The sequence below is a fragment of the Chiloscyllium plagiosum genome, unplaced genomic scaffold (genome assembly GCF_037043375.1).
Source record: "Chiloscyllium plagiosum isolate Xiang-an unplaced genomic scaffold, Cpla_swu_hap1 HiC_scaffold_5, whole genome shotgun sequence".
NCBI classification, from domain to species: domain Eukaryota; kingdom Metazoa; phylum Chordata; class Chondrichthyes; order Orectolobiformes; family Hemiscylliidae; genus Chiloscyllium; species Chiloscyllium plagiosum.
Window position 1 is genome coordinate 44826163 of NW_028270143.1, and position 22029 is coordinate 44848191.

At 41.4% G+C, this 22029-nt stretch overlaps 1 protein-coding gene across 1 annotated transcript in view; it reads left to right on the plus strand.

Annotated features, from left to right (window-relative positions):
• Nucleotides 1–22029, plus strand: part of LOC122550244 (uncharacterized) — a 265713-nt gene that overhangs the window by 101874 nt on the left and 141810 nt on the right. The window contains exon 13 of the mRNA XM_087987130.1: nucleotides 20986–21054. Coding sequence (XP_087843256.1) covers nucleotides 20986–21054 — 69 coding nt within the window. The remainder of the gene's footprint in view (nucleotides 1–20985; nucleotides 21055–22029) is intronic.

Here is a 22029-nt window from a genome sequence, read left to right on the forward strand (position 1 = left end):
AGCTACCTTCCTACCACCACCCTCACCCTCCCAGTTATCTCTCAGCCCCCTTCCCCAAACCCCTCTCTCACAATCCTGATGAAGGGGTAATGCTCAAAATATCAACTCATCTGCTCATTGGATGCTGCCTGACTGGCTGTGCTTATCCAGCACCACACCTTTCGACTCTGACTCTCCAGCATCAGCAGTCTTCACTTCTTCCTTTAGCCGTAACACACAAGGAAAGCTTAATTTCCAAGACACTACAGTAGTTAAATTGGCACAAGCTAACAGGCATAAGTTAGCATTAAAGTTTTTTCAAAATACTTTTATGCAGAAGAGATCATTAAACTATACTAAAACACACTTTCAGTGGGCTTGTGACATCATGTTTGTCACTGCACCTCCATTGTTTCATTGTCTGAAGGATGTTTTGAGATGTAATAATGCAAAATTGCAAATTGCTAAGAAATAATATTTCCGTATTATTTAACCGGTTGAAGTAGGTGGGTACTTGATATCATGGTAAGAAGATTTTAAACATGTCTGTGAATACTCCCACCAGCTGGTCCACACAGGATCTGAGTGCACAGTAGGATACTCCATCTGGAAAAAATCTACTGGCAGCAAATGTGAGACAGAACTAGTTTGTGATTGGAGGAGTTGTTCCTTAGGGGATTATGCCAAATTCACCTAAATGGGTGATTTTATAGCATTGGTCACGTTGTGATGGAATTTTCCTGGGTGTTTTGGGAGCTTTCATGTGTGAATTAATCCTCCTGTAAATCATGGATCCTGTTGGACTCCAATGCCCATTTCCATATTCCATTCATCAAGCAGTAATTGTGATCTCCCTGATTAACACCAACCTCTTGTCTGATTTGCTGTGGCTCCTTGACTATTCTCCCATCAACCATCCCCATCACTACTCACCACTTCTTTTCCTCTGGTTACTACCCTTCTCTGAACCAAATCTTGGAATCATCATATTCATCTATTTCAACTCCCTGGGATGTGGAACTTATTAGCTTTAAGTCCCATTAAGTTCTCCAACACAACCTTCCTCCTAATATTATTTTCACTTAATTCCTGTTTTATCCTATTCCCCTTGATCTCTAATTCTGGGAGATTTCTTGTACCCTCCTCAGTGAAGATAGGTACAAATTAATCATTGAGCTTTTCTATCATTACTGTATTCCCAGTATACATTTTCCTGTCTCTGGACCCACATTTGTCTTAGATAAATGCTTTACTTGTAGCATGACTGTGGATGCTTTGACAGTCCATTTTATGCCTTTTCTGTTTTTTTGGGATTTTATGCCTTTAAGGAATGTTTGACATCTTTGACCCTGGCACAAAGGAGGCAATACCATCCTAAAGTTACATACACTGCTGCAGAAACACTTGTTTGATCTCTTGACTATGAAATCCCCTATCATTACTGCTCTTTCACTCTTCCTCCACCTCTCCTATTCAGCTGAGCTGTCCATGGTGCCATAAACATGACTCAGGCATCACTTGCTGAAGGTGCCATCACCCTCACCAGTGTCAAACTGGACAAGTGATAGGTAAGCAAGACAGACTCCAGGAACTCCTGCTCTGCTTGTCTGGTTCTCTTAGACAGTCAGTCACCCTTTCCCACTCTGCCTGTATACTCTAGTCTACAGTGTGACCACCTCGCTGAACATATTATCTGCATAGTTCTCTGCCACACAAATGTACAAATATGACTTCAGATATTGTCTAGTTCCAAGAACCAGAACTCAGACCTCTGTAGCCAATAACTCACTTCCTACAGACATTTTCAACTCAGACTCATGATGTGTTCATGACTTCCTACAGCTTTGTCTTTGTATCAAAATAACAGTCAAATACTGGAGACTGAAAAAAGATGGAAATTCTTGTTTTTTTCTTTACTGAACTTGCTGACTAACAAAATTCCCACTTTATGTCTGAGCACTCTGTGTAGATGGGATAGCACTGAGGAAAACTTATTTTGCTGGAAAACAACTGATTCATTCTTCTGAAAACCATTTTAAGCCAGTCACTTCATTAATTCCCTGCAGCTGCTTTCAGAGTTTGTTTTAAAGCTAGAATAAAACTTAACTTTTTTTAACTTCAAGTGTAATTTTTAGCTGTTAAATTAAAGAAAAACAAAACTGGACTTTAGTTAGAAATTAACCCACAAAACTCTCATATTTATCAAATCTTGATGCAGACTATTCAGCTCCTTTTTGAGCCAAATCTCTATCTTTGTCATTACATCATACTTCTAGATTGTTACCTGAAACTGCAGCTCACCAACCTGTGTTCTGCACTAAGTTCCAGTTTAGCCGGGCACTAAAGTCTACTGTAGACCCAGTTTCAATCCATTCTTACTCAATTCCACTTAAAACCCTTCTTCCTCACCCTAGTCTTGTCTGTTTTCCCAATTACTTGTATACCTTGTTTTTCCTCTCTAATGTTATGACTGGGTGTCTATCACCAGCCCCCCCCCCCCCCCCCCCAACCAGGTGAATCTAAACCCTCTCCAATAGCACAAGTAAGCTGCCCTACAAGAACATTAATACTTGCTCTGTTCTGGGCACCCCTTCCTATCTGTACAGCCTCTCCCTTCAAAATGGTGCCAATGCTCCAGGAATCTAAAGCCCGCCTTCCAGTATCATCTCTCCAGCCATACTTTTAGAAAAGATAAATCAAAATGTTAGAATATCAATTTATTCATGAAATTTATATTCTGTAACGAAGGGATGTTTATCTGTGGAATCCTCCTTGTGTCCAGTTGTAACTTGGGCATAACAGAAAATGTCCTGTTTGTATTTCCATTGATTTCAGTCAATTTGAAATGCTACTTTTCGCAATTTTGTGACCATGCAACAACCGGAAAATCTTTGCATAATATTCAAAACAGTATTGATCATCTATATTTATAATTATTCTGGAATGACTAGTCTTTCTCACAATCTAACTACGTATTAAAAAATTTCAGAAGGAATTGCTTGATATAGGAGTGATTATGACTGAGGAGAGTTTGGTCTAATTATCCATTCTTTGCACATTTATGGGAACCTTGCCAGTTTGGTACAAAACATTATAACATTTCCATTGTTACTTATAATGATTGAAAAAGATAATTGAAGCATTGGAACTGTTCTATAATTCAGTTTAGACTGAAGGCATTCTGAAGAAAATAAATTTGAATTATGGAAATATTCTGAAGCTTAGAGCTGCACAGGAAATATAAGTAATCACAGGGGAACACTACTGGAGCTTACTGAATTCCCTCCCTTTGATTATGTAGAAAGTATGAAAGCTGTGAATAAATAAAAAGCATTGGAAGATAGCAGATTTCTCAAGACTATTAAAGAGGATAAGTATTATTTTTTAGATTGGATTACTTACAGTGTGGAAACAGGCCCTTCGGCCCAACAAGTCCACACCGACCCACAACCCACCCAGACCCATTCCCCGACATTCACCCCTGCCCCTAACACTATGGGCAATTTAGCATGGTCAATTCACATAACCTGCACATTTTTGGACTATGGGAGGAAACCAGAGCACCTGGAGGAAACCCACACTGACACGGGGAGAATGTGCAAACTCCACACAGTCAGTCGCCTGAGGCAGGAATTGAACCCGGGTCTTTGGCGCTGTGAGGCAGCAGTGCTAACCACTGTGCCACCGTGCCATTCCTGTAAAAGGGCAAGTCAGCCAAAACATTGTGGAATATAAAATGAAAAAGAATGAATTGCAGTGAAATCACGATTAGTCAAATTAAGATCAGCTGAAAATCTAGTTGCGGCAAAATTATCAGTATTTCTACTGGCAGAATAGGAAATCTAATATAAGGACTCCTGTGATAAACTGACATTCCAGTTTGGTAACTGATAACTTCAGGTTAGCTGAACTTGTGGATGCTTGCCATATGACTGCATTGACTGGTTGGAGTGGAAATAGGCCAGGTTAGAGCATGAAATCATGCAAGCTATCATTTGATATCGAGATCATTCCAATCCTGCAAATACGGCTAAACCCGAGGGTAGATTAAAAGTGTTTTTAATGGGGACAAAGTGAAGTTGATACAGCAAGCAGAAAACTGTGATGTGAAGTGAAAAGATTTTCTTGCCTCTCACCAACTTGGCCATGCTCCAACCATGTTTGACAATATGTCATCTGAAGGCAGCATACTGCATCCAGAAATATGACTGAGTTTTTCTAGAAGTAATTCCCAGCATTTTTCAATGCCTTTTACTATACAAGCTCAAGCCATTATTAGAAGATAACACATTGTGAAAGAAAGATATTTTTCACCTATATTCTGCATCATTGTGTTTTCGTAACTTTTGACAAAAACTACAATTGTAGGCAAATCAGATTACATAGGAACCTCTTTGGCTTTCTTGAAACTCTGTTTCACCCAAATTTGTAGGTAATTTAATTTACTTTATTTGCTAATATTATAACTTAGTTTAGTCAAAGAAACGTTCAAAGTGTTGTAATTGTTTTATTATGAATTCAAAATGCAAACAGGACTCTCTCAACAAAAAGTACCCATTTTCAAACAAGGGGTTGCTGATTCCCTCACAAGTCAGCGACAGGATTTCAGGAATTCACAGTGTCATGGCCCTGCTTTCCATGTGTAGTGTATGAGCAGTATGAGCATGATCCTTTGAGAATTCTGTTTCCTGTATTACTTGTACAACTTGTTTTTTCTCTCTAATATTATGACTAGGTTCCCATTCCCTCCAGCTTAATTTAAATCCTCTTCAATAGCACAAGCAAACTGAATTACAAGGACATTGATAATTGATTGTTGGTGGAACCAACAACATGATACAATGAAGGTAGTCAGTCCCTTCGAAGTGCAGCAGCCAATCAGTTCCTAAATTGCCAGCCAATTTCCATCCCCATGTTCTCCTCCACTATTGTGAACTGCCAAGCCCAGGGAGGCTTACTGCGGGAAGTTGCCAAAACTAATCAAATTTGTTTCTGGAAGACCTGTCAGGACCAGATCAGTTATGCCCCATTCTGCTGCTTACAGTCCTGCAAGAGGAAAATCTTGGCTTATCATCAGAACAGGAGATTCCACAACTCATGGAAAACATAAAGCACTGGCAGAGAAAACATTTGTCTGTATTTAAATTCTTAGTGTTTTGCTGTGAATTGTTTTGTTTGGGTTCATCATGGTCTATAATGTTGATCATTATCACAAATCCATTCTTCTGATTCCTGTGGAGATCAACTAATCAAAAAAATGAATTTACCAAAAAAAAACCCAAACTACAAAACCAATAGATAAGTTTTCACTTCTTATAATCTTTACTCCAAAATTCAAACTCAGCTGAATGTGAAGTTTTGACATTTGACATGTTGCACATTAAATAACAGATAGGACAAAAGTAGATCTCACAGATTTACTAGGTAAGTCACAATATATGTGGCAACATTTTAACCAAAGGTTAACTCAAGTATCTGATCTTTGTCAGATATCCTACCTTTGTTCCTTCAATGATTGAGCCACTGATTCATATCCAAATTGTGTTCCAAATCATGTTCCATTAATACAACATTCAACAAAGAGGCAGACTTTTCCAGAACCTCCTCCACTCTGCTTATAATAGTCTTGATAGCTTGGATTCATCAATGTTAGCTATGTTTCAATCTTAAGTGACAGCCATCCACTGTATGGCCAAGTATTATGCATCAATTATTTTAAGTAACAGAAGCAACTGTAACAACTGTGCATTTATCCATTGTCAGCTCTAGGATTCAGCCTTCATTTTCTTCAACTTTCCTGCACTATATTGTTAGGTAATCTGAACATGGACACCATGTCTTTTATACAATTACAACCTGTTTCAGGTTTCCTTTCAGTTTCAGTCTGAATCATAAAACAAACTTTGAAACCACGGTTACCACACCCAATGGAACACTTAAAAAGTCATCTGTTCACACAACAGCTCCCCACTCCTCCTGCAGGCCGTGGATTCCAACACCCCTTGGAAATGATATTAATTTTAAGATATTGTTTTGTTCATTTGCGCACTATGTACTTGCCCACGCTTTATAACTTGACCATTTTCTGCTTCAAATATTTTGTATGTATTAACAACAAAGGAGAAGTTACAATGCAGATTCAGTGATTGTTTCCTTGCACCTCTAGAAAACTGTTATAGATTAGATTACTTACAGTGTGGAAACAGGCCCTTCGGCCCAACAAGTCCACACCGACGCACAATCCACCCAGACCCATTCCCCTACATTTACCCCTTCACCTAACACGACAGGCAATTTAGCATGGCCAATTCACCTAACCTGCACATCTTTGGACTGTGGGAGGAAACCGGAGCACCCGGAGGAAACCCACGCAGACACAGGGAGAATGTGCAAACTCCACACAGACAGTCACCTGAGGTGGGAATTGAACCCGGGTCTCTGGTGCTGTGAGGCAGCAGTGATAACCACTGTGCCACCGTGCCGCCCGTAAATAGAATAAGAGAATTCCTAAACTGGCACATGTTCTTACTCCTGAGAAAGAATGACCTAATCTATACCTTCAAGTTATAATTAGGTAAATTATTAAAAGTTAATGCATTGATTAGTGAAATGGCAATAAGTGGGTATAATGTTAAAATGATGACAAAAACACTGAACAGTAGTTTAGTAAAAAAGAACTGTGTTGAAAGCTAGTTGGAGCATGAATTCTTCCCAATATGCTTTGAGCTTTTCTGAGTAACCTTTCCTGTGAAATCTTATGGAATACATGTTGAAGCTAAATAGATAACATCATATAGTATGCAACCATGGTTTGCAAAAATATTATGCATGAGTTTGAACAGACAGGATCTTGTCTGTTGAAAGATATGTTGATAGAAGCTGGAGTGCACAGTTCTTCATTCAGAAAGACCACAGACAAGTGCTGTAGCAAAGTGAGTGCATTACTTCATAGTGTATGTGCTCCTTCACATTGAAGCAAACAAAAGCAATTTTTATTGTGTATTTAACCTTGTGTTGTCTGTGCTTATTACTGATATGGACTCCCATTTCTTGGATGTGGGGTTTGCAACTTATGACCTTGCCATACCCATTCAGATTGTGATGTGCAGCAAACAAACCTGATACACCCACTTGTCGCAGTGATTCTGCTGTTGACCCAAGTAGCTCCAACTCTGCTTCTTTATTCTCCATATTGCATGGATCTGCAGGGGGAGCTCACAGCGTTGTTTGTAGATTAGATAGTGAAGCCAGCTGCCCTCCTAATAAATTCCCTTCAAGGATGTTGCCTGGGTTAGAGGATTTGAGCTATGCGGAGAGGTTGAATAGGCTGGAGCTGTTTTCCCTGAAGTGTCGGAGGCTGAGGGGTGACCTTGTAGAGGCTAATAAAATCATGAGGGGCATGGGTAGGATGAATAGACAAAGCCTTTTTCCTGGGGTGGGGGAGTCCAGAACTAGAGGGCATAAGTTTAGGGTGAGAGGGGAAAGATACAAAAGGGACCTAAAGGAGCAACATTTTCATGCAGATGGTGGTGTGTGTATGGAATGAGCTGCCAGCGGAAGTGGTGGAGGCTGGTACAATTAGAACATTTTAAAAGGCATCTAGATGGGTAATGAATAGGAAGGGTTTAGAGGGATATGGACCAAGTGCTGATAAATGGGAATAGATTAGGTTGGGATATCTGATAGGCATGGACGAGTTGGACCAAGAGTCTGTTTCCATGCTGTACATTTCTATTAAAGAAAGGGTGAACCCTGAACTAATCTACGGGAAATTCAACCTGAATCATAATGGCACACACATGAGGGAGCATACTGTCTAGTTCCACAATACTACTCTGGAGGCTGCTGTGTGACTTTCAGGAGGGATGCTGTGTTTTGCAGGTGGAGCTGTCATGTACCAACCTCAGAAGAGAGCAGGAGCGTGTCACCAGACAGGCTGCTGCCATGGGTCTAGTTCTAGCTTTGTTAGAAAACACACAATGGTCAGAATCTTTTCAGGCCCTGACCAATGTGGGTTCTGGCAAGAAATTTGGGAGAATCTTGTGAGAAGTTGAGTAAGGCCTTACCCAATGCATGTAGGAGAAAGTGATGCTGGAGATCAGAGTTGAAAAGTGTGTCGGTGGAAAAGCACTACAGGTCTGGCAGCATCCGATGAGCAGGAGAATCGATGTTTCAGGCATAAGCCTTTCCTGATGAAGGGCTTATGCCTGAAACAGCAATTCTCCTGCTCCTTGGATGCTGCCTGACCTGTTGTGCTTTTCCAGCGCCACACTTTTCGACTCTTACCCGATGCATGTTCCAACCACATTCTGGGCATCAAGACGAAAGTCTTAGTGCGCAACAAGAGACCTATTAACAGAGATTATCAGTCAAACTGACCCTCCTTACTAAGAAATCTCATCTCCTGAATGTGCAGATTCCCATTCTACCATCCACTAGCTAGATACTAGATGCAAACAATCCCTGACTGAAAGGGACCTAGTAACTCCAGCTCAGTGCTTGCTCTTTGAGACCTCCATCTTGGTCACTTGGCAACAATGTCTCAGGGTATGCTCTAGGGCAGTGATCGCGCACACCCCATATCAACAGACTCTAACATCTGACGCATGTCAGCCTCTCCACATCATCAGAGCAGACCTCCATCCACTTACAGTATGAGTCTGCACTTTAATGCTGCATTTTGGAATGCGCCAGCAACCATCATTGGAATGTCGGTGCAGACACTTTGCACAGCAGGGCACAGATTGTACCAGGCTGTCTCTCAAGGCTGTTCACTTGCTTTCTTAATACTCAGTCACTTTGAGCCTACCTGAATGCTCTCAAAATACCTCCCTTGCCTCACTTTGCCTTGTCGTGAAGTTTGGTGCAGACACTAAAACAGGCAGCTTGACTTGCTGGTGAACAGTTGTCAGTCAAAGGGATGGACATGTTGCTGTACTGCATCATGCTATGTCAATCTCATGCCAGCATCTCTACAGCAAACACAATGCAGACAAATGCAAACAAATGGTCACGTCTTCAAGTCCAAGGGAAGTAGTCCTCAGTTACCTTCAGGCAGACACCCTGAAGGTAGGAGTCAAGGGCAGCCTCTGATATCAGGTCATGGGCTTGGGCACAGACAGGCATCTGATCAGGCCAGTCACAGTCATGAGGTCTGTACCTCTCCATTCCAAGGTCACTTCTGTGGATCTAGTATAGCCAGTTCAGGAAGTTACAGGAATGCAGACAGGATCTGAAGCAATAGGGTTCCAACAGCATTGCTGAAGACCTTTAAACTTTGGATCAGTTTGCCTAATGCCCTCGACAAACCTGCCTGCTGCTTCTGTCTGGTGCAAGACAATCAAGTCCCTGATGACTGACACCACGGGATCCTCTCCCCTTGCCTGGGGCTGTAAGTGCCTTTTTTGGCAGTTTTCCCAGTGCCAGTGACCTGAGGTGATTCTTCCTCAATCAGTTGTGAAGACATGTCAGTGATGTGATCCTGACTCTAATCTGGTAACCTTTCCACCAAGGTGTCAATGCCTGAGCTGGTATGTGTGCAGGAGGCTGCCTTGTTGGTGCTTCCTCTGAAGCACCTATGCTGTTTCCTCAGAGATGGAGGAGGCTGTGTCTTGTGGGGCAGCCATCTTGCCAAGGTCCATGGATATCCTGCTGGTACCTGCAAGAGACAAAAGAGAGAATGTTACAACCAAGGGGTAGATGTTGTGGTGTGTTAACATTAAATGTATAGTGAGACTAACAGCAGCACCACAATGAACGATGTGTCTTTCTTCATTACCAGTACATGGAGGTTACTGAGTCCCCACAGGAATAGTCTCTATCTTTGTCAGCCAACACCAAGATCCTCTCCTCATCAGGGTGAGGAGCTGAAAGTCAGGTTCCCACCTTCCTTCCTGGCCGCTTTGGCCCTATTATGAGCCATTCTGTCCTGTATTGAGACAAAATGAGGGATTGAATGAGGTAAAGGTCTGTGGCACAGCTGTAAGCGTTGGTGTAGGTGGGAAGAGATGACTGAGCAGTGCAGAGGCCATGTAGGGTTAGTGCTGTGAGACAGGGGCTTGGGTTGGGTGAGAGTTACACACAATAGTGTAAGCATAAAACATAGGTCTTGTTGATAGGTGGGTGCAATAACAAGGATAGAGTGAGTGTTAGGTATCAGAGAGAAGATGGTAACAGTGACCTTTGTGGAGGGGAGAAGGTCACTTGCCTTCTTCCTGCACCGCTGGGCATTTCTCTAGACCATGGAGACTTACCCAAATGCTGACTTCAGAGCCAGCCTGCAGGATCTGCTGATGTGGCCTCCTCTGGAATGAGGGTGACGGGCAGGACAAACAAGCCAAGGGAATACATGATGAATGGTAGGGTAGTGTAGGTTCAGATCTCAGGATGCACTGTATCTGAGGCTGCATGCTCCTCATCTCGAAATAAGACTCTTCAAATCCTCACATAATGTAACACTCTTACATATATATGCATGTGGTGGGTACAGAAGTAAAGCTCTCTCAACAAATCCTCTCACTTTTTGGAGCATTTTAAAGCTAGTACCTTTTCTCTTATTGATGGCAGAGTCATGTGATTAGTTGCATCATTGTGATTTCGTGTAGCTTCAATGATTTTCGGCAGTGATACATTAGACCATAAGATGTAGGAGCAGAGGTCATTCAGTTCATTGAGCCTGCTCCATTACTTAAGATTGTGGCTGATCTGATTATTCTCAACTCCACTTTTCCCCATAACCTCAATTCCTTTATCACTTTCCTGCCTTTTCCCAGTTATCTTTGAATATTGATTAAAAATCTGTCTATTTCACCCTTGAATATACAGAACAACCCAGTCTTGACAGCTCGCTGCAGTAAAGAATTTTACAGATTCATTACTCTCTGAGAGAAGAATGTCTTCCTCATCTCCGTCTTAAATATGTGACCCCTTATTCTGAGATTATGCCGTCTGGTCCTAGAGTCTTCCACAAGGAGGAACAATCTTTCCACATCTACCTGTCAAGTTCCCAAAGAATTTTGTATGTCTACAATAAATAGCCTCTCATTCTTCTATAGTCCAATGGCTTTGCCCAACTGATTCAATTTATCCTCAAAAGATGCCTGTTATCAGCTAAACCAACCTTCTGTGGACTGATTTCAATAGTCAGTATGTCTTTCCTGAGATAATGGACCAACACTGTTCACAGTATTCCACTGTGGTCTAACTCATACATTTTATAGTTTTGGCAAAACCTCCCTACTTTGATACTCTAGTCGCTTCGAAGTAAAGTCAAACAATCCATTTGCCTTCCCAATTACCCACTGAACTGGGATGCTAGCTTCTTGTGATTCACGGATGAAGACTCCTGAATCGCTCTGTTCTATAACTTTCTGCAGTCTTTTACCATTTAAATAATATTCAGCTCCTGTATTCTTCCTTCCAAAGTGCATGATCTCACATTTCCTCACATTATATTCCATCTGCTGTGTTTTTGCCCATTGTCTTAATGAGTTCTATACTCCTCTGCGGAATCTTTGTGTCATCCTTACCATTTGCCCTCCCACCTATTTTTGTGTCACCTCCAAACTTGGCTACAATACATTCACTCTCCTCATCTAAGTCATTAACATATATATTGCAAATAATTGTGGTGCTAGCAGTGATCTCTGGCACACTACTAGCTGCTAGAAAATGCCCATCTTATCCCAACTGTCTTTTCTATTAGTTTGCAAATTCTCCATGATAACAAGCTACTTCCAGCACCATAGGTTATTTTCTCATTATTGGAAAAGCAAATCTTAGCAGGATTTATAGACTTAATGATAAGGTCCTTGGGAGTGTTGCTGAACAAAGAGACCTTGGAGTGCAGGTTCATAGCTCCTTGATAGTGGGGTCGCAGGTAGATAGGATAGTGAAGAAGGTGTTTGGTATGCTTTCCTTTATTGGTCAGAGTATTGAGTATATGAATTGGGAAGTCATATTGCAGCTGTACAGGATATTGGTTAGGCCACTGTTGGAATATTGCTTGCGATTCTGGTCTCCTTCTTATCGGAAAGATGTTGTGAAATTTGAAAGGGTTCAGAAAAAATTTACAATGGTGGCGCCAGGGTTGGAGGATTTGAGCTATCGGGAAATGTTGAATAGGCTAGGGCTGTTTTCCCTGGAGCATCAGAGGCTGAGGGGTGACCTTATAGAGGTTTACAAAATCATGAGGGGCATGGATAGGATAAATAGACAAAGTCTTTTCCCTGCGGTGGGGGAGTCCAGAACTGAACCATACATTCAGTGAGAGGTGAAAAATACAAAAGAGACCTAAGGGGCAACGTTTTCACGCAGAGGGTGGTACATGTACAGAATGAGCTGCCAGTGGAAGTGGTGGTGGCTAGTACAATTGCAACATTTAAAAGGCATCTGGATGGGTATATGAATAGGAAGGGTTTGGAGGGATATGAGCCGAGTGCTGGCAGGTGGGACTAAGTTGGTTTGGGATATCTGGTCAGCATTGAAAGGTTGGACCGAAAGGTCTGTTTACATGCTGTATGTCTCTATGACTCCATGACTTGTATGGCACCTTATCAAATGCTTCTGAAAATCCACGCATGTATCATCCGCCACTTCCTCTTTATATATCCTGATAGCTACCCACTCAAAGCATTCTAATAAATTTGCTACTTATGATTTCCCTTTCATGAAGTATGCTAGACTACTTGATCATATTATGCATTTTCAAACACTCTGTTATTTCATTCTTTATAATAGACTGTAGTATTTTTCCAATAACAGACATAAAGCTAACTGGTCTATAGTGTATAGACCAAACCAAACTCCCTCAAAATATTCAGAAGAAATACTGGATCCTAACGTTATTTTATTTTACAGGTAAATGTAAGGTGTTATGTTCCAGATGCAATTTGATTGGTCCAGCTACCAGATTAGAAGCAAAACACTTTATTCATCCACTGTAGTTAAAATACAACAAAAGAAAGAATACATTGCAATAACAATACTATTGGAAAACTTAATAGATTAGATTACTTACAGTGTGGAAACAGGCCCTTCAGGTCCATACCAACGCACAACCTACCCAGACCCATTCCCCTACATTTACCCCTTCACCTTACACTACGGGCAATTTAGCATGGCCAATTCACCTAACCTGCATATTTTTGGACTGTGGGAGGAAACCGGAGCAAACCCACGCAGATACAGGGAGAATGTGCAAACTCCATATAGTCAGTCGCCTGAGGCAGGAATTGAACCCAGGTCTCTGGCGCTGTGAGGCAGCAGTGCTAACTACTGTACCACCGTACCATCCACTCCATGACTTGTATGGCAGAATGGTAACTATTAGTAATTAGTAACTATTACTAATTAACTGTTCCAATGTGGTAACATCCCATGAACACACCCTTGGCAAAAGGCAAATTCAGAAACAGATTGCCTTACATGGAACTCCAGTAGCAGGCAGAGAACCGTCAACTTTCCACTGTAACCGAGAAAGGGAAAAACATCTCCACCTCGTCAAGACCCCAACAGCAACAGCTGAAAGCGAAAACTAAAAACCCTGATTCTTTGGGAGCTTGACTACTCCCATTCAAGCTACTTCTATTGTTCTAATGTTTAAAGAGAAACTCAAAGCTTAACAAGTTATCTTCTCAGAGACTGCTCTCTACCTGTAGTGATTGGAAACAGGGCTAGATGGATCTCATTGACTATGAGATTGCTAACTTGGGCTAATTAGGGAGCCCTGGCTGACATTTATTATCAGGCAGTTCAGAGAGTTTCCTCATTCTCGGGACTAGCTCTGAGCTGGCTGGTCAGAGCCCATATACAGTTCTCATGTAAATAAAGAGTGACTTGGTGATGGAAAACTGGCCTCAGTGTAGTTATTTCAGTGGCAACGAGAGAAAACAGCACGCTCATTAAGAAAATTCGCTTGCAACAGCTGTCTTTGAGTTGGAGTAAGTATTTCTGACACCATGCCTTTATTTGGGAAGTTTGACATGTTCGATCCGGCTGTCGAAGACTGAGCCCGGTATGTGGACAGAATGCACCATTTTCTCCTGGGCAAATGACATTGGGACAGATGAAAAGCAATGAGTAATCCTTCTGACTGTTTGTGAATCCACAGTATTTTCTGTTATTGGGTTCCTACCTTTCCCAGAGGTACCAGATACTTAAACCTTTCAACAGGTCATTTAGCAAACTCAGGGGTGTCAATTGAAAAGCTGCGAGCATCGTTTGTGATTCATGGATCTCTGGAAATGTTGGTCACGGACAATGGGATGTCATTTACCAGCAGGGATTTTGAGTATTTCCTCATGTCGAATGGCATTCATCATGTTCGGATAGCTCCATACCATCAATCATCCGATGGTCTGGCAGAAAGAGCAGTCCAAATGTTGATGGCAGGCTTAAAAAAGCAACCTATAGCTTCCGACAATGCTAAATTGTCTTTGTCCCTATTTGATTGTAGGACTGACCCTCTCACAACTATAGGGATAGCTCCAGCAGTGTTGCTGATGGAGAGAAGACTCCATCTTAGGTTAAACCTGATTCCTGGAACTTGTCTGGAGGGTGAAATGGCAGCAGCCATATGCATCCTCTAAGCGAGAGAGTTAAAAATCACACAACACCAGCTTATAGTCCAAAAGGTTTATTTGGAAGGTAGCTACCTGATGAAGGCACATTACTCTGAAAGCTAGTGCTTCCAAATAAACCTATTGAACTATAACCTGGTGTTGCGTGATTTTTAACTTGTCCACCCCAGTCCAACACTGGCACCTGCTAATCGCATCTAAATGAGAGACTCAGTTTACTTCAGGGGAACAAGTTTGGTGTTGAAACCGTGGAAATGACCCAGTATGAGGTGAGGTTGACATGAAGTGGGGTCCCGTGACTTGCAAAGTTTGGGTAGGTGAAGCAAGGTATGATTAGATTCCCTACAATGTGGAAACAGGCCCTTAGGCCCAACATGTCCACACCGACCCTCCGAAGAGTAACCCACCCAGTCCTATTTCCCTCTGACTAATGTACCTAACACTATGGGCAATTGAGCATAGCCAATTCACCTGACCTGCACATCTTTGGACTGTGGGAGGAAACCGGAGCACCCAGAGGAAACCCACGCAGACACGGGGAGAATGTGCAAACTCCATACAGACAGTCCCTGAGGCTGGAATCGAACCTGGTGCTGTGAGGCAGAAGTGCTAACCACTGAGCCACCTTGCTAATCACTAATCACTAATCTAGTGATTAGAAGCAAGGCTAGGTACATCTCATTGAGTATGAGATCCTTGATTGGGTTTGTTTACCAGGGCCAGTCAGGGAGCCCTGGCTAATAGATATAAACAGGCGAATTTCATCTTTCCATGGACTGTCCCGGAGCAGGCTGGTCAGAAGCATTTGTAAGTAAAATGTGGTTTGGTGATGTGATACCGTGCTCTGTTATTTTAGTATCTGTCCCATAATCGCTCACTAAAAGAAACGCGCCATAGCATTGTCTGGATTTTATTTTTGTCTCCATCCTTTTTTGAAAAGAAGCATTTCATTGGCAGTTTTCCAGTCCTCTGGAACTTTTCTAGGACCTAAGGATTCCTGAAGGATTACTGGGTATGTTCCCATGCTCTATATCTCTATGACTCCAAATGAATTGGATTACCTACTTTTTATCTTTATTCTGCTAAAGTTACATTATTAATACTAAATTGTAATTTTTTTGTTTTACTTATAAACATGGTACGTAAGATCTGTTTCTTGTAAAGACTGGTTCAGAACATAGAGTCTTAGAGATGGGCAGTACAGAAACAGACCCTTTGATCCAACTCATCCATGCTGACCAGATATCCTAAGATGCTTTAGTCCCGTTTGCCAGCACTTGGCTCGTATCCCTCTAAACCCTTCCTATTCATATACCCATCCAGATGCCTTTTAAATGTTGTAATTGTTCCAGCCTCCACCTCTTTCCCAGCAGCTCATTCCAGACACGTACCACCCTCTGTATCAAAAAAGTTAAGCCTTAAATCCCTTTTGTATCTTTCCCTTCTCATTCTGAACCTATGCCCTCTAGTTCTGGATTCCCCCACCCCAGGGAAAAGACCTTGTATGTTTATCCTATCATGCCCCTCATGATAGTATAAACCTCTATAATGTCACCCCTCAGCCTACGATGCTCCAGGGAAAACAGCCCTAGCCTATTCAGCCTCTCCCTATAGCTCAAATCCTCCAACCCAGGCAACATCCTTGTAAATCTTTTCTGAACCCTTTCAAATTTCACAACATCAATGAGACCAGAATTGCATGCAATATTCCAAAAATGGCCTAACCAATGTCCTGTACAGCTGCAACATGTGCTCAATACTCTGACCAATAAAGGAAAGCATACCAAACACCTTCTTCACTATCCTATCGACCTGCGACTTTATTTTCAAGGAGCTATGAATGTGCACTACAACATCTCTTTGTTCAGCAACGCTCCCCAGGGCCTTACCATTAAGTGTATAAGTCCTGCTCTGATTTGCTTTTCCAATATGCAGCACCTCACATTTATCTAAATTAAACTCCATCTGCCACTTCTTAGCCCATTGGCCCATCTGACCAAGATCCTGTTGTAATCTGAGGTAACTTTTTTCATTGTCCACTACATTTCCAATTTTGATGTCATCCGCAAGCTTACAAACTATACCTCCGATGTTCACATCAAAATCATTTATATAAATGACAAAAAGCAGTAGATCTAGCACCAATCCTTGTGGTATACTACTGTTCACAGGTCTCCAGTCTGAAAAGCAACCCTCCACCACCACCCTTTGTGTTGTAACTTTGAGCCAGTTCTGTATCCAAATGGTGAGTTCTCCCTGTATTCCATGAGATCTAATCTTGCTCACCAGTTTCCAATGAGGACTCTTGTCAAACGCCTTACTGAAGTCCATATAGATCACATCTACTACTCTGCCCTCATCAATCCTCTTTGTTACTTCTTGAAAGAACTCAACAAGCTTGTGAGACAAGATTTCCCATGCACAAGGTCATGCTGACTATCCCTAATCGATCCTTGCCTTTCCAAATGCATGTAAATCCTACTCCTCAGGATTCCTCCAACAACTTGCCCATGACCGAAGTCAGGCTCACCAGTCTACAGCTCTCTGGCTTTTCCTTAAACAGTGGAACCACGTTTGCCAACCTCCAGTCTTCAGGTACCTCACCGGTGAATATCGATAATACAAATATCTCAGCAAGAGGCCCAGCAATCACTTTTCTAGCTTCTCACAGAGTTATTGGGCACACCTGATCAGGTCCTGGGGATTTATCCAATTTTGTGCATTTCAAGACATCCAGCACCTCCTCCTCTGTAATATGGACATTTTTCAAGATGTCACCATCTATTTCCCTACATTCTATATCTTCCATGTCCTTTTCCACAGTAAACACTAATACAAAATACTCATTTAGTATCTCCCCAATCTCTTGCGGCTCCACACATAAGCTGCCTTGCTGATCTTTGAAGGTCCCTATTCTCTCCCTAGTTATTCTTTCATCCTTAATGTACTTGTAAAATCCCTTTGGATTCTCCTTAGCCCTATTTGCCAAAGCTATCTCATCCCCATTTTGCCCTCCTGATTTCCCTCTTAGGTATACTCTCTATATACTCTTCTAAGGATTCACTCAATCTCTCCCGTCTACACTTGTCATAGGCTTCCTTCTTTTTCTTAGCCAAAACCTCAATTTCTCTCATCATCCAGCATTCCCTACACCTACCAGATTTTCCTTTCACCCTAACAGGAATAGATTGTCTCTGGATTCTCGTTATCTCATTTCTGAAGTCTTCATATTTTCCAGCCATCCCTTTACCTGCCCCCAATCAGCCTTTGAAAGTTATTGCCTAACACCGTCAAAATTAGCCTTCCTCCAACTTAGAACTTCAGCTTTTACATCTAGTCTATCCTTTTCCTTCACTATTTTAAAGCTAATAGAATTATGGTCGCTGGCCCCAAAGTGCTCCCCCACTGAAACCTCAGTCACCTGCCCTGCCTTATTTCTCAAGAGTAGGTCAAGTTTTACACCTTCTCTAGTTGTTATATTCACATACTGAATCAGAAACTTTTCTTATACACACTTAATAAATTTCTCTCCATATAAACCCTTAACATTATGACACTCCCAGTCTATATTTAGAAAGTTAAAATCCCCTTTAAAACCACTTTATTATTCTTGCAGATAACTGAAATCTCCTTACAAATTTGATTCTCGATTTCACGCTAACTACTACGGGGTCTACAATACAATCCCAGTAAGGTGATCATCCCTTTCATATTTCTCAGTTCTACCCAAATAACTTCCCTGGATGTATTCCCAGAAATATCCTTCCCCAGTACAGTATCCCTTATTAAAAATACCATTCACCCTCCTGTCTTGCCCCCCTTTCTATCCTTCCTCTAGCATTTGTATCCTGGAACATTAAGCTACCAGTCCTGTCCATCCTTCAGCCACATCTCTGTAATTGTTATGATATCCCAGTCCCATGTTCCTAACCATACCCACCGTGCCCCCACCTATTTAGTTGGAATCCTCCCGAGCAGCTCTAGCACATCTCCCTGCCAGTATATTAGTCCCCTGACACTTTTGAGGGCCTTTGAATGTTTTCATTTGCTGATTTGTGAATCCAGTGATAGTGAGGCTGATCTGGTTAAGCTCACTAACCCAGTGTTTAAACACTCTCAATAACCAGTTTAACCTACTGGCTCTTGTAAACCCTTAAAAGGTATCAATAAATCACTGATCTGCTTTCCCAATTCAAACCGTTGGGATTTTGCAGTCAGCCCTGTCTCCAGCTCTGTCTTTTCGATCATTCCTTGTCCTGTTTTAAAAAACCCAGAACATTTGCTCCTTTACTGTACTGAATCCTCACACCTTTTAAATTCCCTGACGTCTTTTCAGGAGTGGCATCGCAATTAGATTGACACTCCAATCCTGAGTTGGAGGTCAGTTGAATAGATACCGAGGAGTTAAACTTGGATTTTAATTCTCTAACATGTCCTGTGTAACTATTAGCTTAATTGAGGCAGAGCCTTGCAAATTGTCCAACTTTAATAGATGCTTTCTGAGGGTTCCAAATGCAGGGCAATTTCCCATTAGATTCTTCCATTTCCCGGGCAATTTCCACAAAACAGCTGTGTCTGGGATTCCATAGTGTCTTGATGTTTAACTCCAGCCTTCACTGTTCTAACAATGACCTGGCCATCACAATATCTGACCAATGTCTCTCAATGCTCATTCATGCTGGACTTTATGCAACTTGCTTCATACATTAGTATAGCACAGTTAATTTATAAAAGAGACCTTCTCTCCCAGTACACCTGCTTCAATGAAGTCTCGAGCACAGTATTACTTGGGGAATGTTCTCTGACCTATTGTGCCATTTTTGTGGTCTTGCAGAACTTCAGCAGTTGCCACAAACCTCAGGCCTTGTTATCACACAGTCTACCATTACATACTACTCATTGTTAGCCACCAACAATCTCCATTAACAGCTGTTCACCCTCCTAGCCAGAGCATTATTGACTCCTTTGTCTGTCCAACTGTTCCTGTCCCCCTTTGGGGTCTATTCCCACCCATTGTTTACTCCTTACCCCTTCCCCAATCTTATCTTCTGCATATAAACCAACATTTTCCTAGCCATCATCAGTTCTGAGGAAGGGTGACTGGACACATAACATTAATTTTGATTTCTCTTCATAGATGCTGCCAGACCTGCTGAGCTTTTCCACCAAATTCTGTTTCTGCTTCAGTTATTCTGTGGCCAACTCTCGCCTTTATTCCAAGCAGACAAAATGTGCAATGTGGCTTGAATAGCACAGGTTAACTTTCAGTAGCCATAAAGAAGCTCTCACTCTCTCTAGCATGATCAGCAACTTGATCCTTTTGCCTGATTTCGAGAGCTATCCATTTTACTCTCCATTCTATTGAGAATATAGAAGATGCAAACAATGCTGTTTGGGAATTATGGATAACTCATGAGAGTGAGTGATAATAACTTGAATTTCTTTGACTAGAAAAGTAAATGTTAGTGATGAACAGGTTAAAATGACCAGATACATCCCAAACCTTATCCTGAAGTTCATAAGTTTAGGCTCAGAACTTTATAAATAGAAACATAGAAACTAAGGGCAGGAGTACGCAATTCAAGCCTGCAGTGCTATTGAACATAGTCATAGCTGATTCTCTGTCTTAATGCAATATTTTCACTTTCTCCCCATACGCCTTGATGCCTTTAAAATCGAAAAGATTATCTAGCTTTCACTTGAATGTAATCAGTGACTTAGTCATAATAGAGTCATAGAGATGTACAGCATGGAAACAGACCCTTCAGTCCAACCCATTCATGCCGACCAGATATCCCAACCCAATCCAGTCCCAACTGCCAGCACCCAGCCCATATCCCACCAAATCCTTCCTATTCATATACCCATCCAAATGCCTTTCAAATATTGCAATTGTACCAGCCTCCACTACATCCTCTGGCAGCTCATTCCATACACATACCACCCTCTGTGTGAAAAATTTGCCCCTTAGGTCTCTTTTATATCTATCCCCTCTCACCCTAAACCTATGTCCTCTAATTCTGGGCTCCCCAACCCCAGGGAAAAGACTTTGTCTATTTATCCTATCATGCCCCTCATAATTTTGTAAACCTCTATAAGGTCACCCCTCAGTCTCCCCCAGTCTGTTAGAGTGTTACATGTTTCAAATAGAACCCCTCTCATTCTTCTAAGCTCTGGTGTCTGCAGGTTCATGTGAACCTGAGATATCAATATGCTAAACCTTATTAAAATATTATCAATAGCTAAAGTTAGTAATTGTGACATGATTGACAAGACTTGTGATGAAAATACAACAGTTGTAGCAACATTATCAGTTTCATTTGCCATTTCTGGAAAAGATAGGACTGGACAGGGATGCCTACAATATTATTACAGCTGCTAACAAGGGATATGTCATATCTCTTTTATATCTTGTCCTGTACCATAGGGTGCCAGAGGAGACCCTGGAGTAAAGGGTGAAAAAGGACAACCAGGGCAAGGTGCTCCTGGTCCAAAGGTAAGAAATTAATTTAATTTCAAAAAAATCACTGAAAGCATCCTTTTTTGTTGGCGACCAAATATGTTGAAGAGTATGATAGGGAACTGTGCTGAGCAGAGAGAGCTCAGTTACAAGCTATCAGTTCTTCAATCTCACTGGGACAATGAACATATGATTTCAGTGCTTCCAGGTTTAGGATGACGGTATTGGCCAAATTTCCTACTCTTGATTATTGTCCAATTATTGGAAAGTGTAATTTGTGGCAGGCAAAAGTTAAGTTTAGTTTGTAATGTCCCCTGTCGTCAAGTAGACCACTAATACTCATGATTTAATTTATCACACATTGTGCATGAATATTTTGTTGCCAGAGCTCTTGGAACTGTACTCAAGGATAATTCATTTCATTTAGAAGAAGTTGAGGAAATTGAAAATGAACCCACTCAAATGATGATTGTCATTGATTGTCACATAGGGAATTACTGTTAGATACTGAGAAAAATTGAATATTACATTTGCACAACAATTAACCTGAAATGATCCTCCTTCTGTGCTGATTTTATGAATTCATGATAACAATTCAGAACAAGCAAATATGCATTTGCCAATGTATTTCCAAACACAAGCGATTTAATGCAGAAACACACTTCAAAAGATCCATCAGTTACTTCTCCATCCGGGAATTATCAATGGGGAAGATTGAGAGGAAAAAAGTCATCTGCTTGCAATAAACAAATAAAGTAGTTGTGGGTCTTTTGGCGTTCAGTATTCTTCATGACATATGATTTTAAATTTTACAGACCACACTTTCTGTCTACAGGAGATGACTGATGGCTTTAAAACAGGTGAAAAACACAAGGCTTGGGAGGGCATAAACATAACAGAAAGCTCACTGGCCTCTTTTGCCTCATGTACTTAGAGACAAAAATGAGTTTTGTTGAGTAGAAAGGGAATTGTGTTTATAAAACAATATTCCAGAAGCTGCAAGATATATTA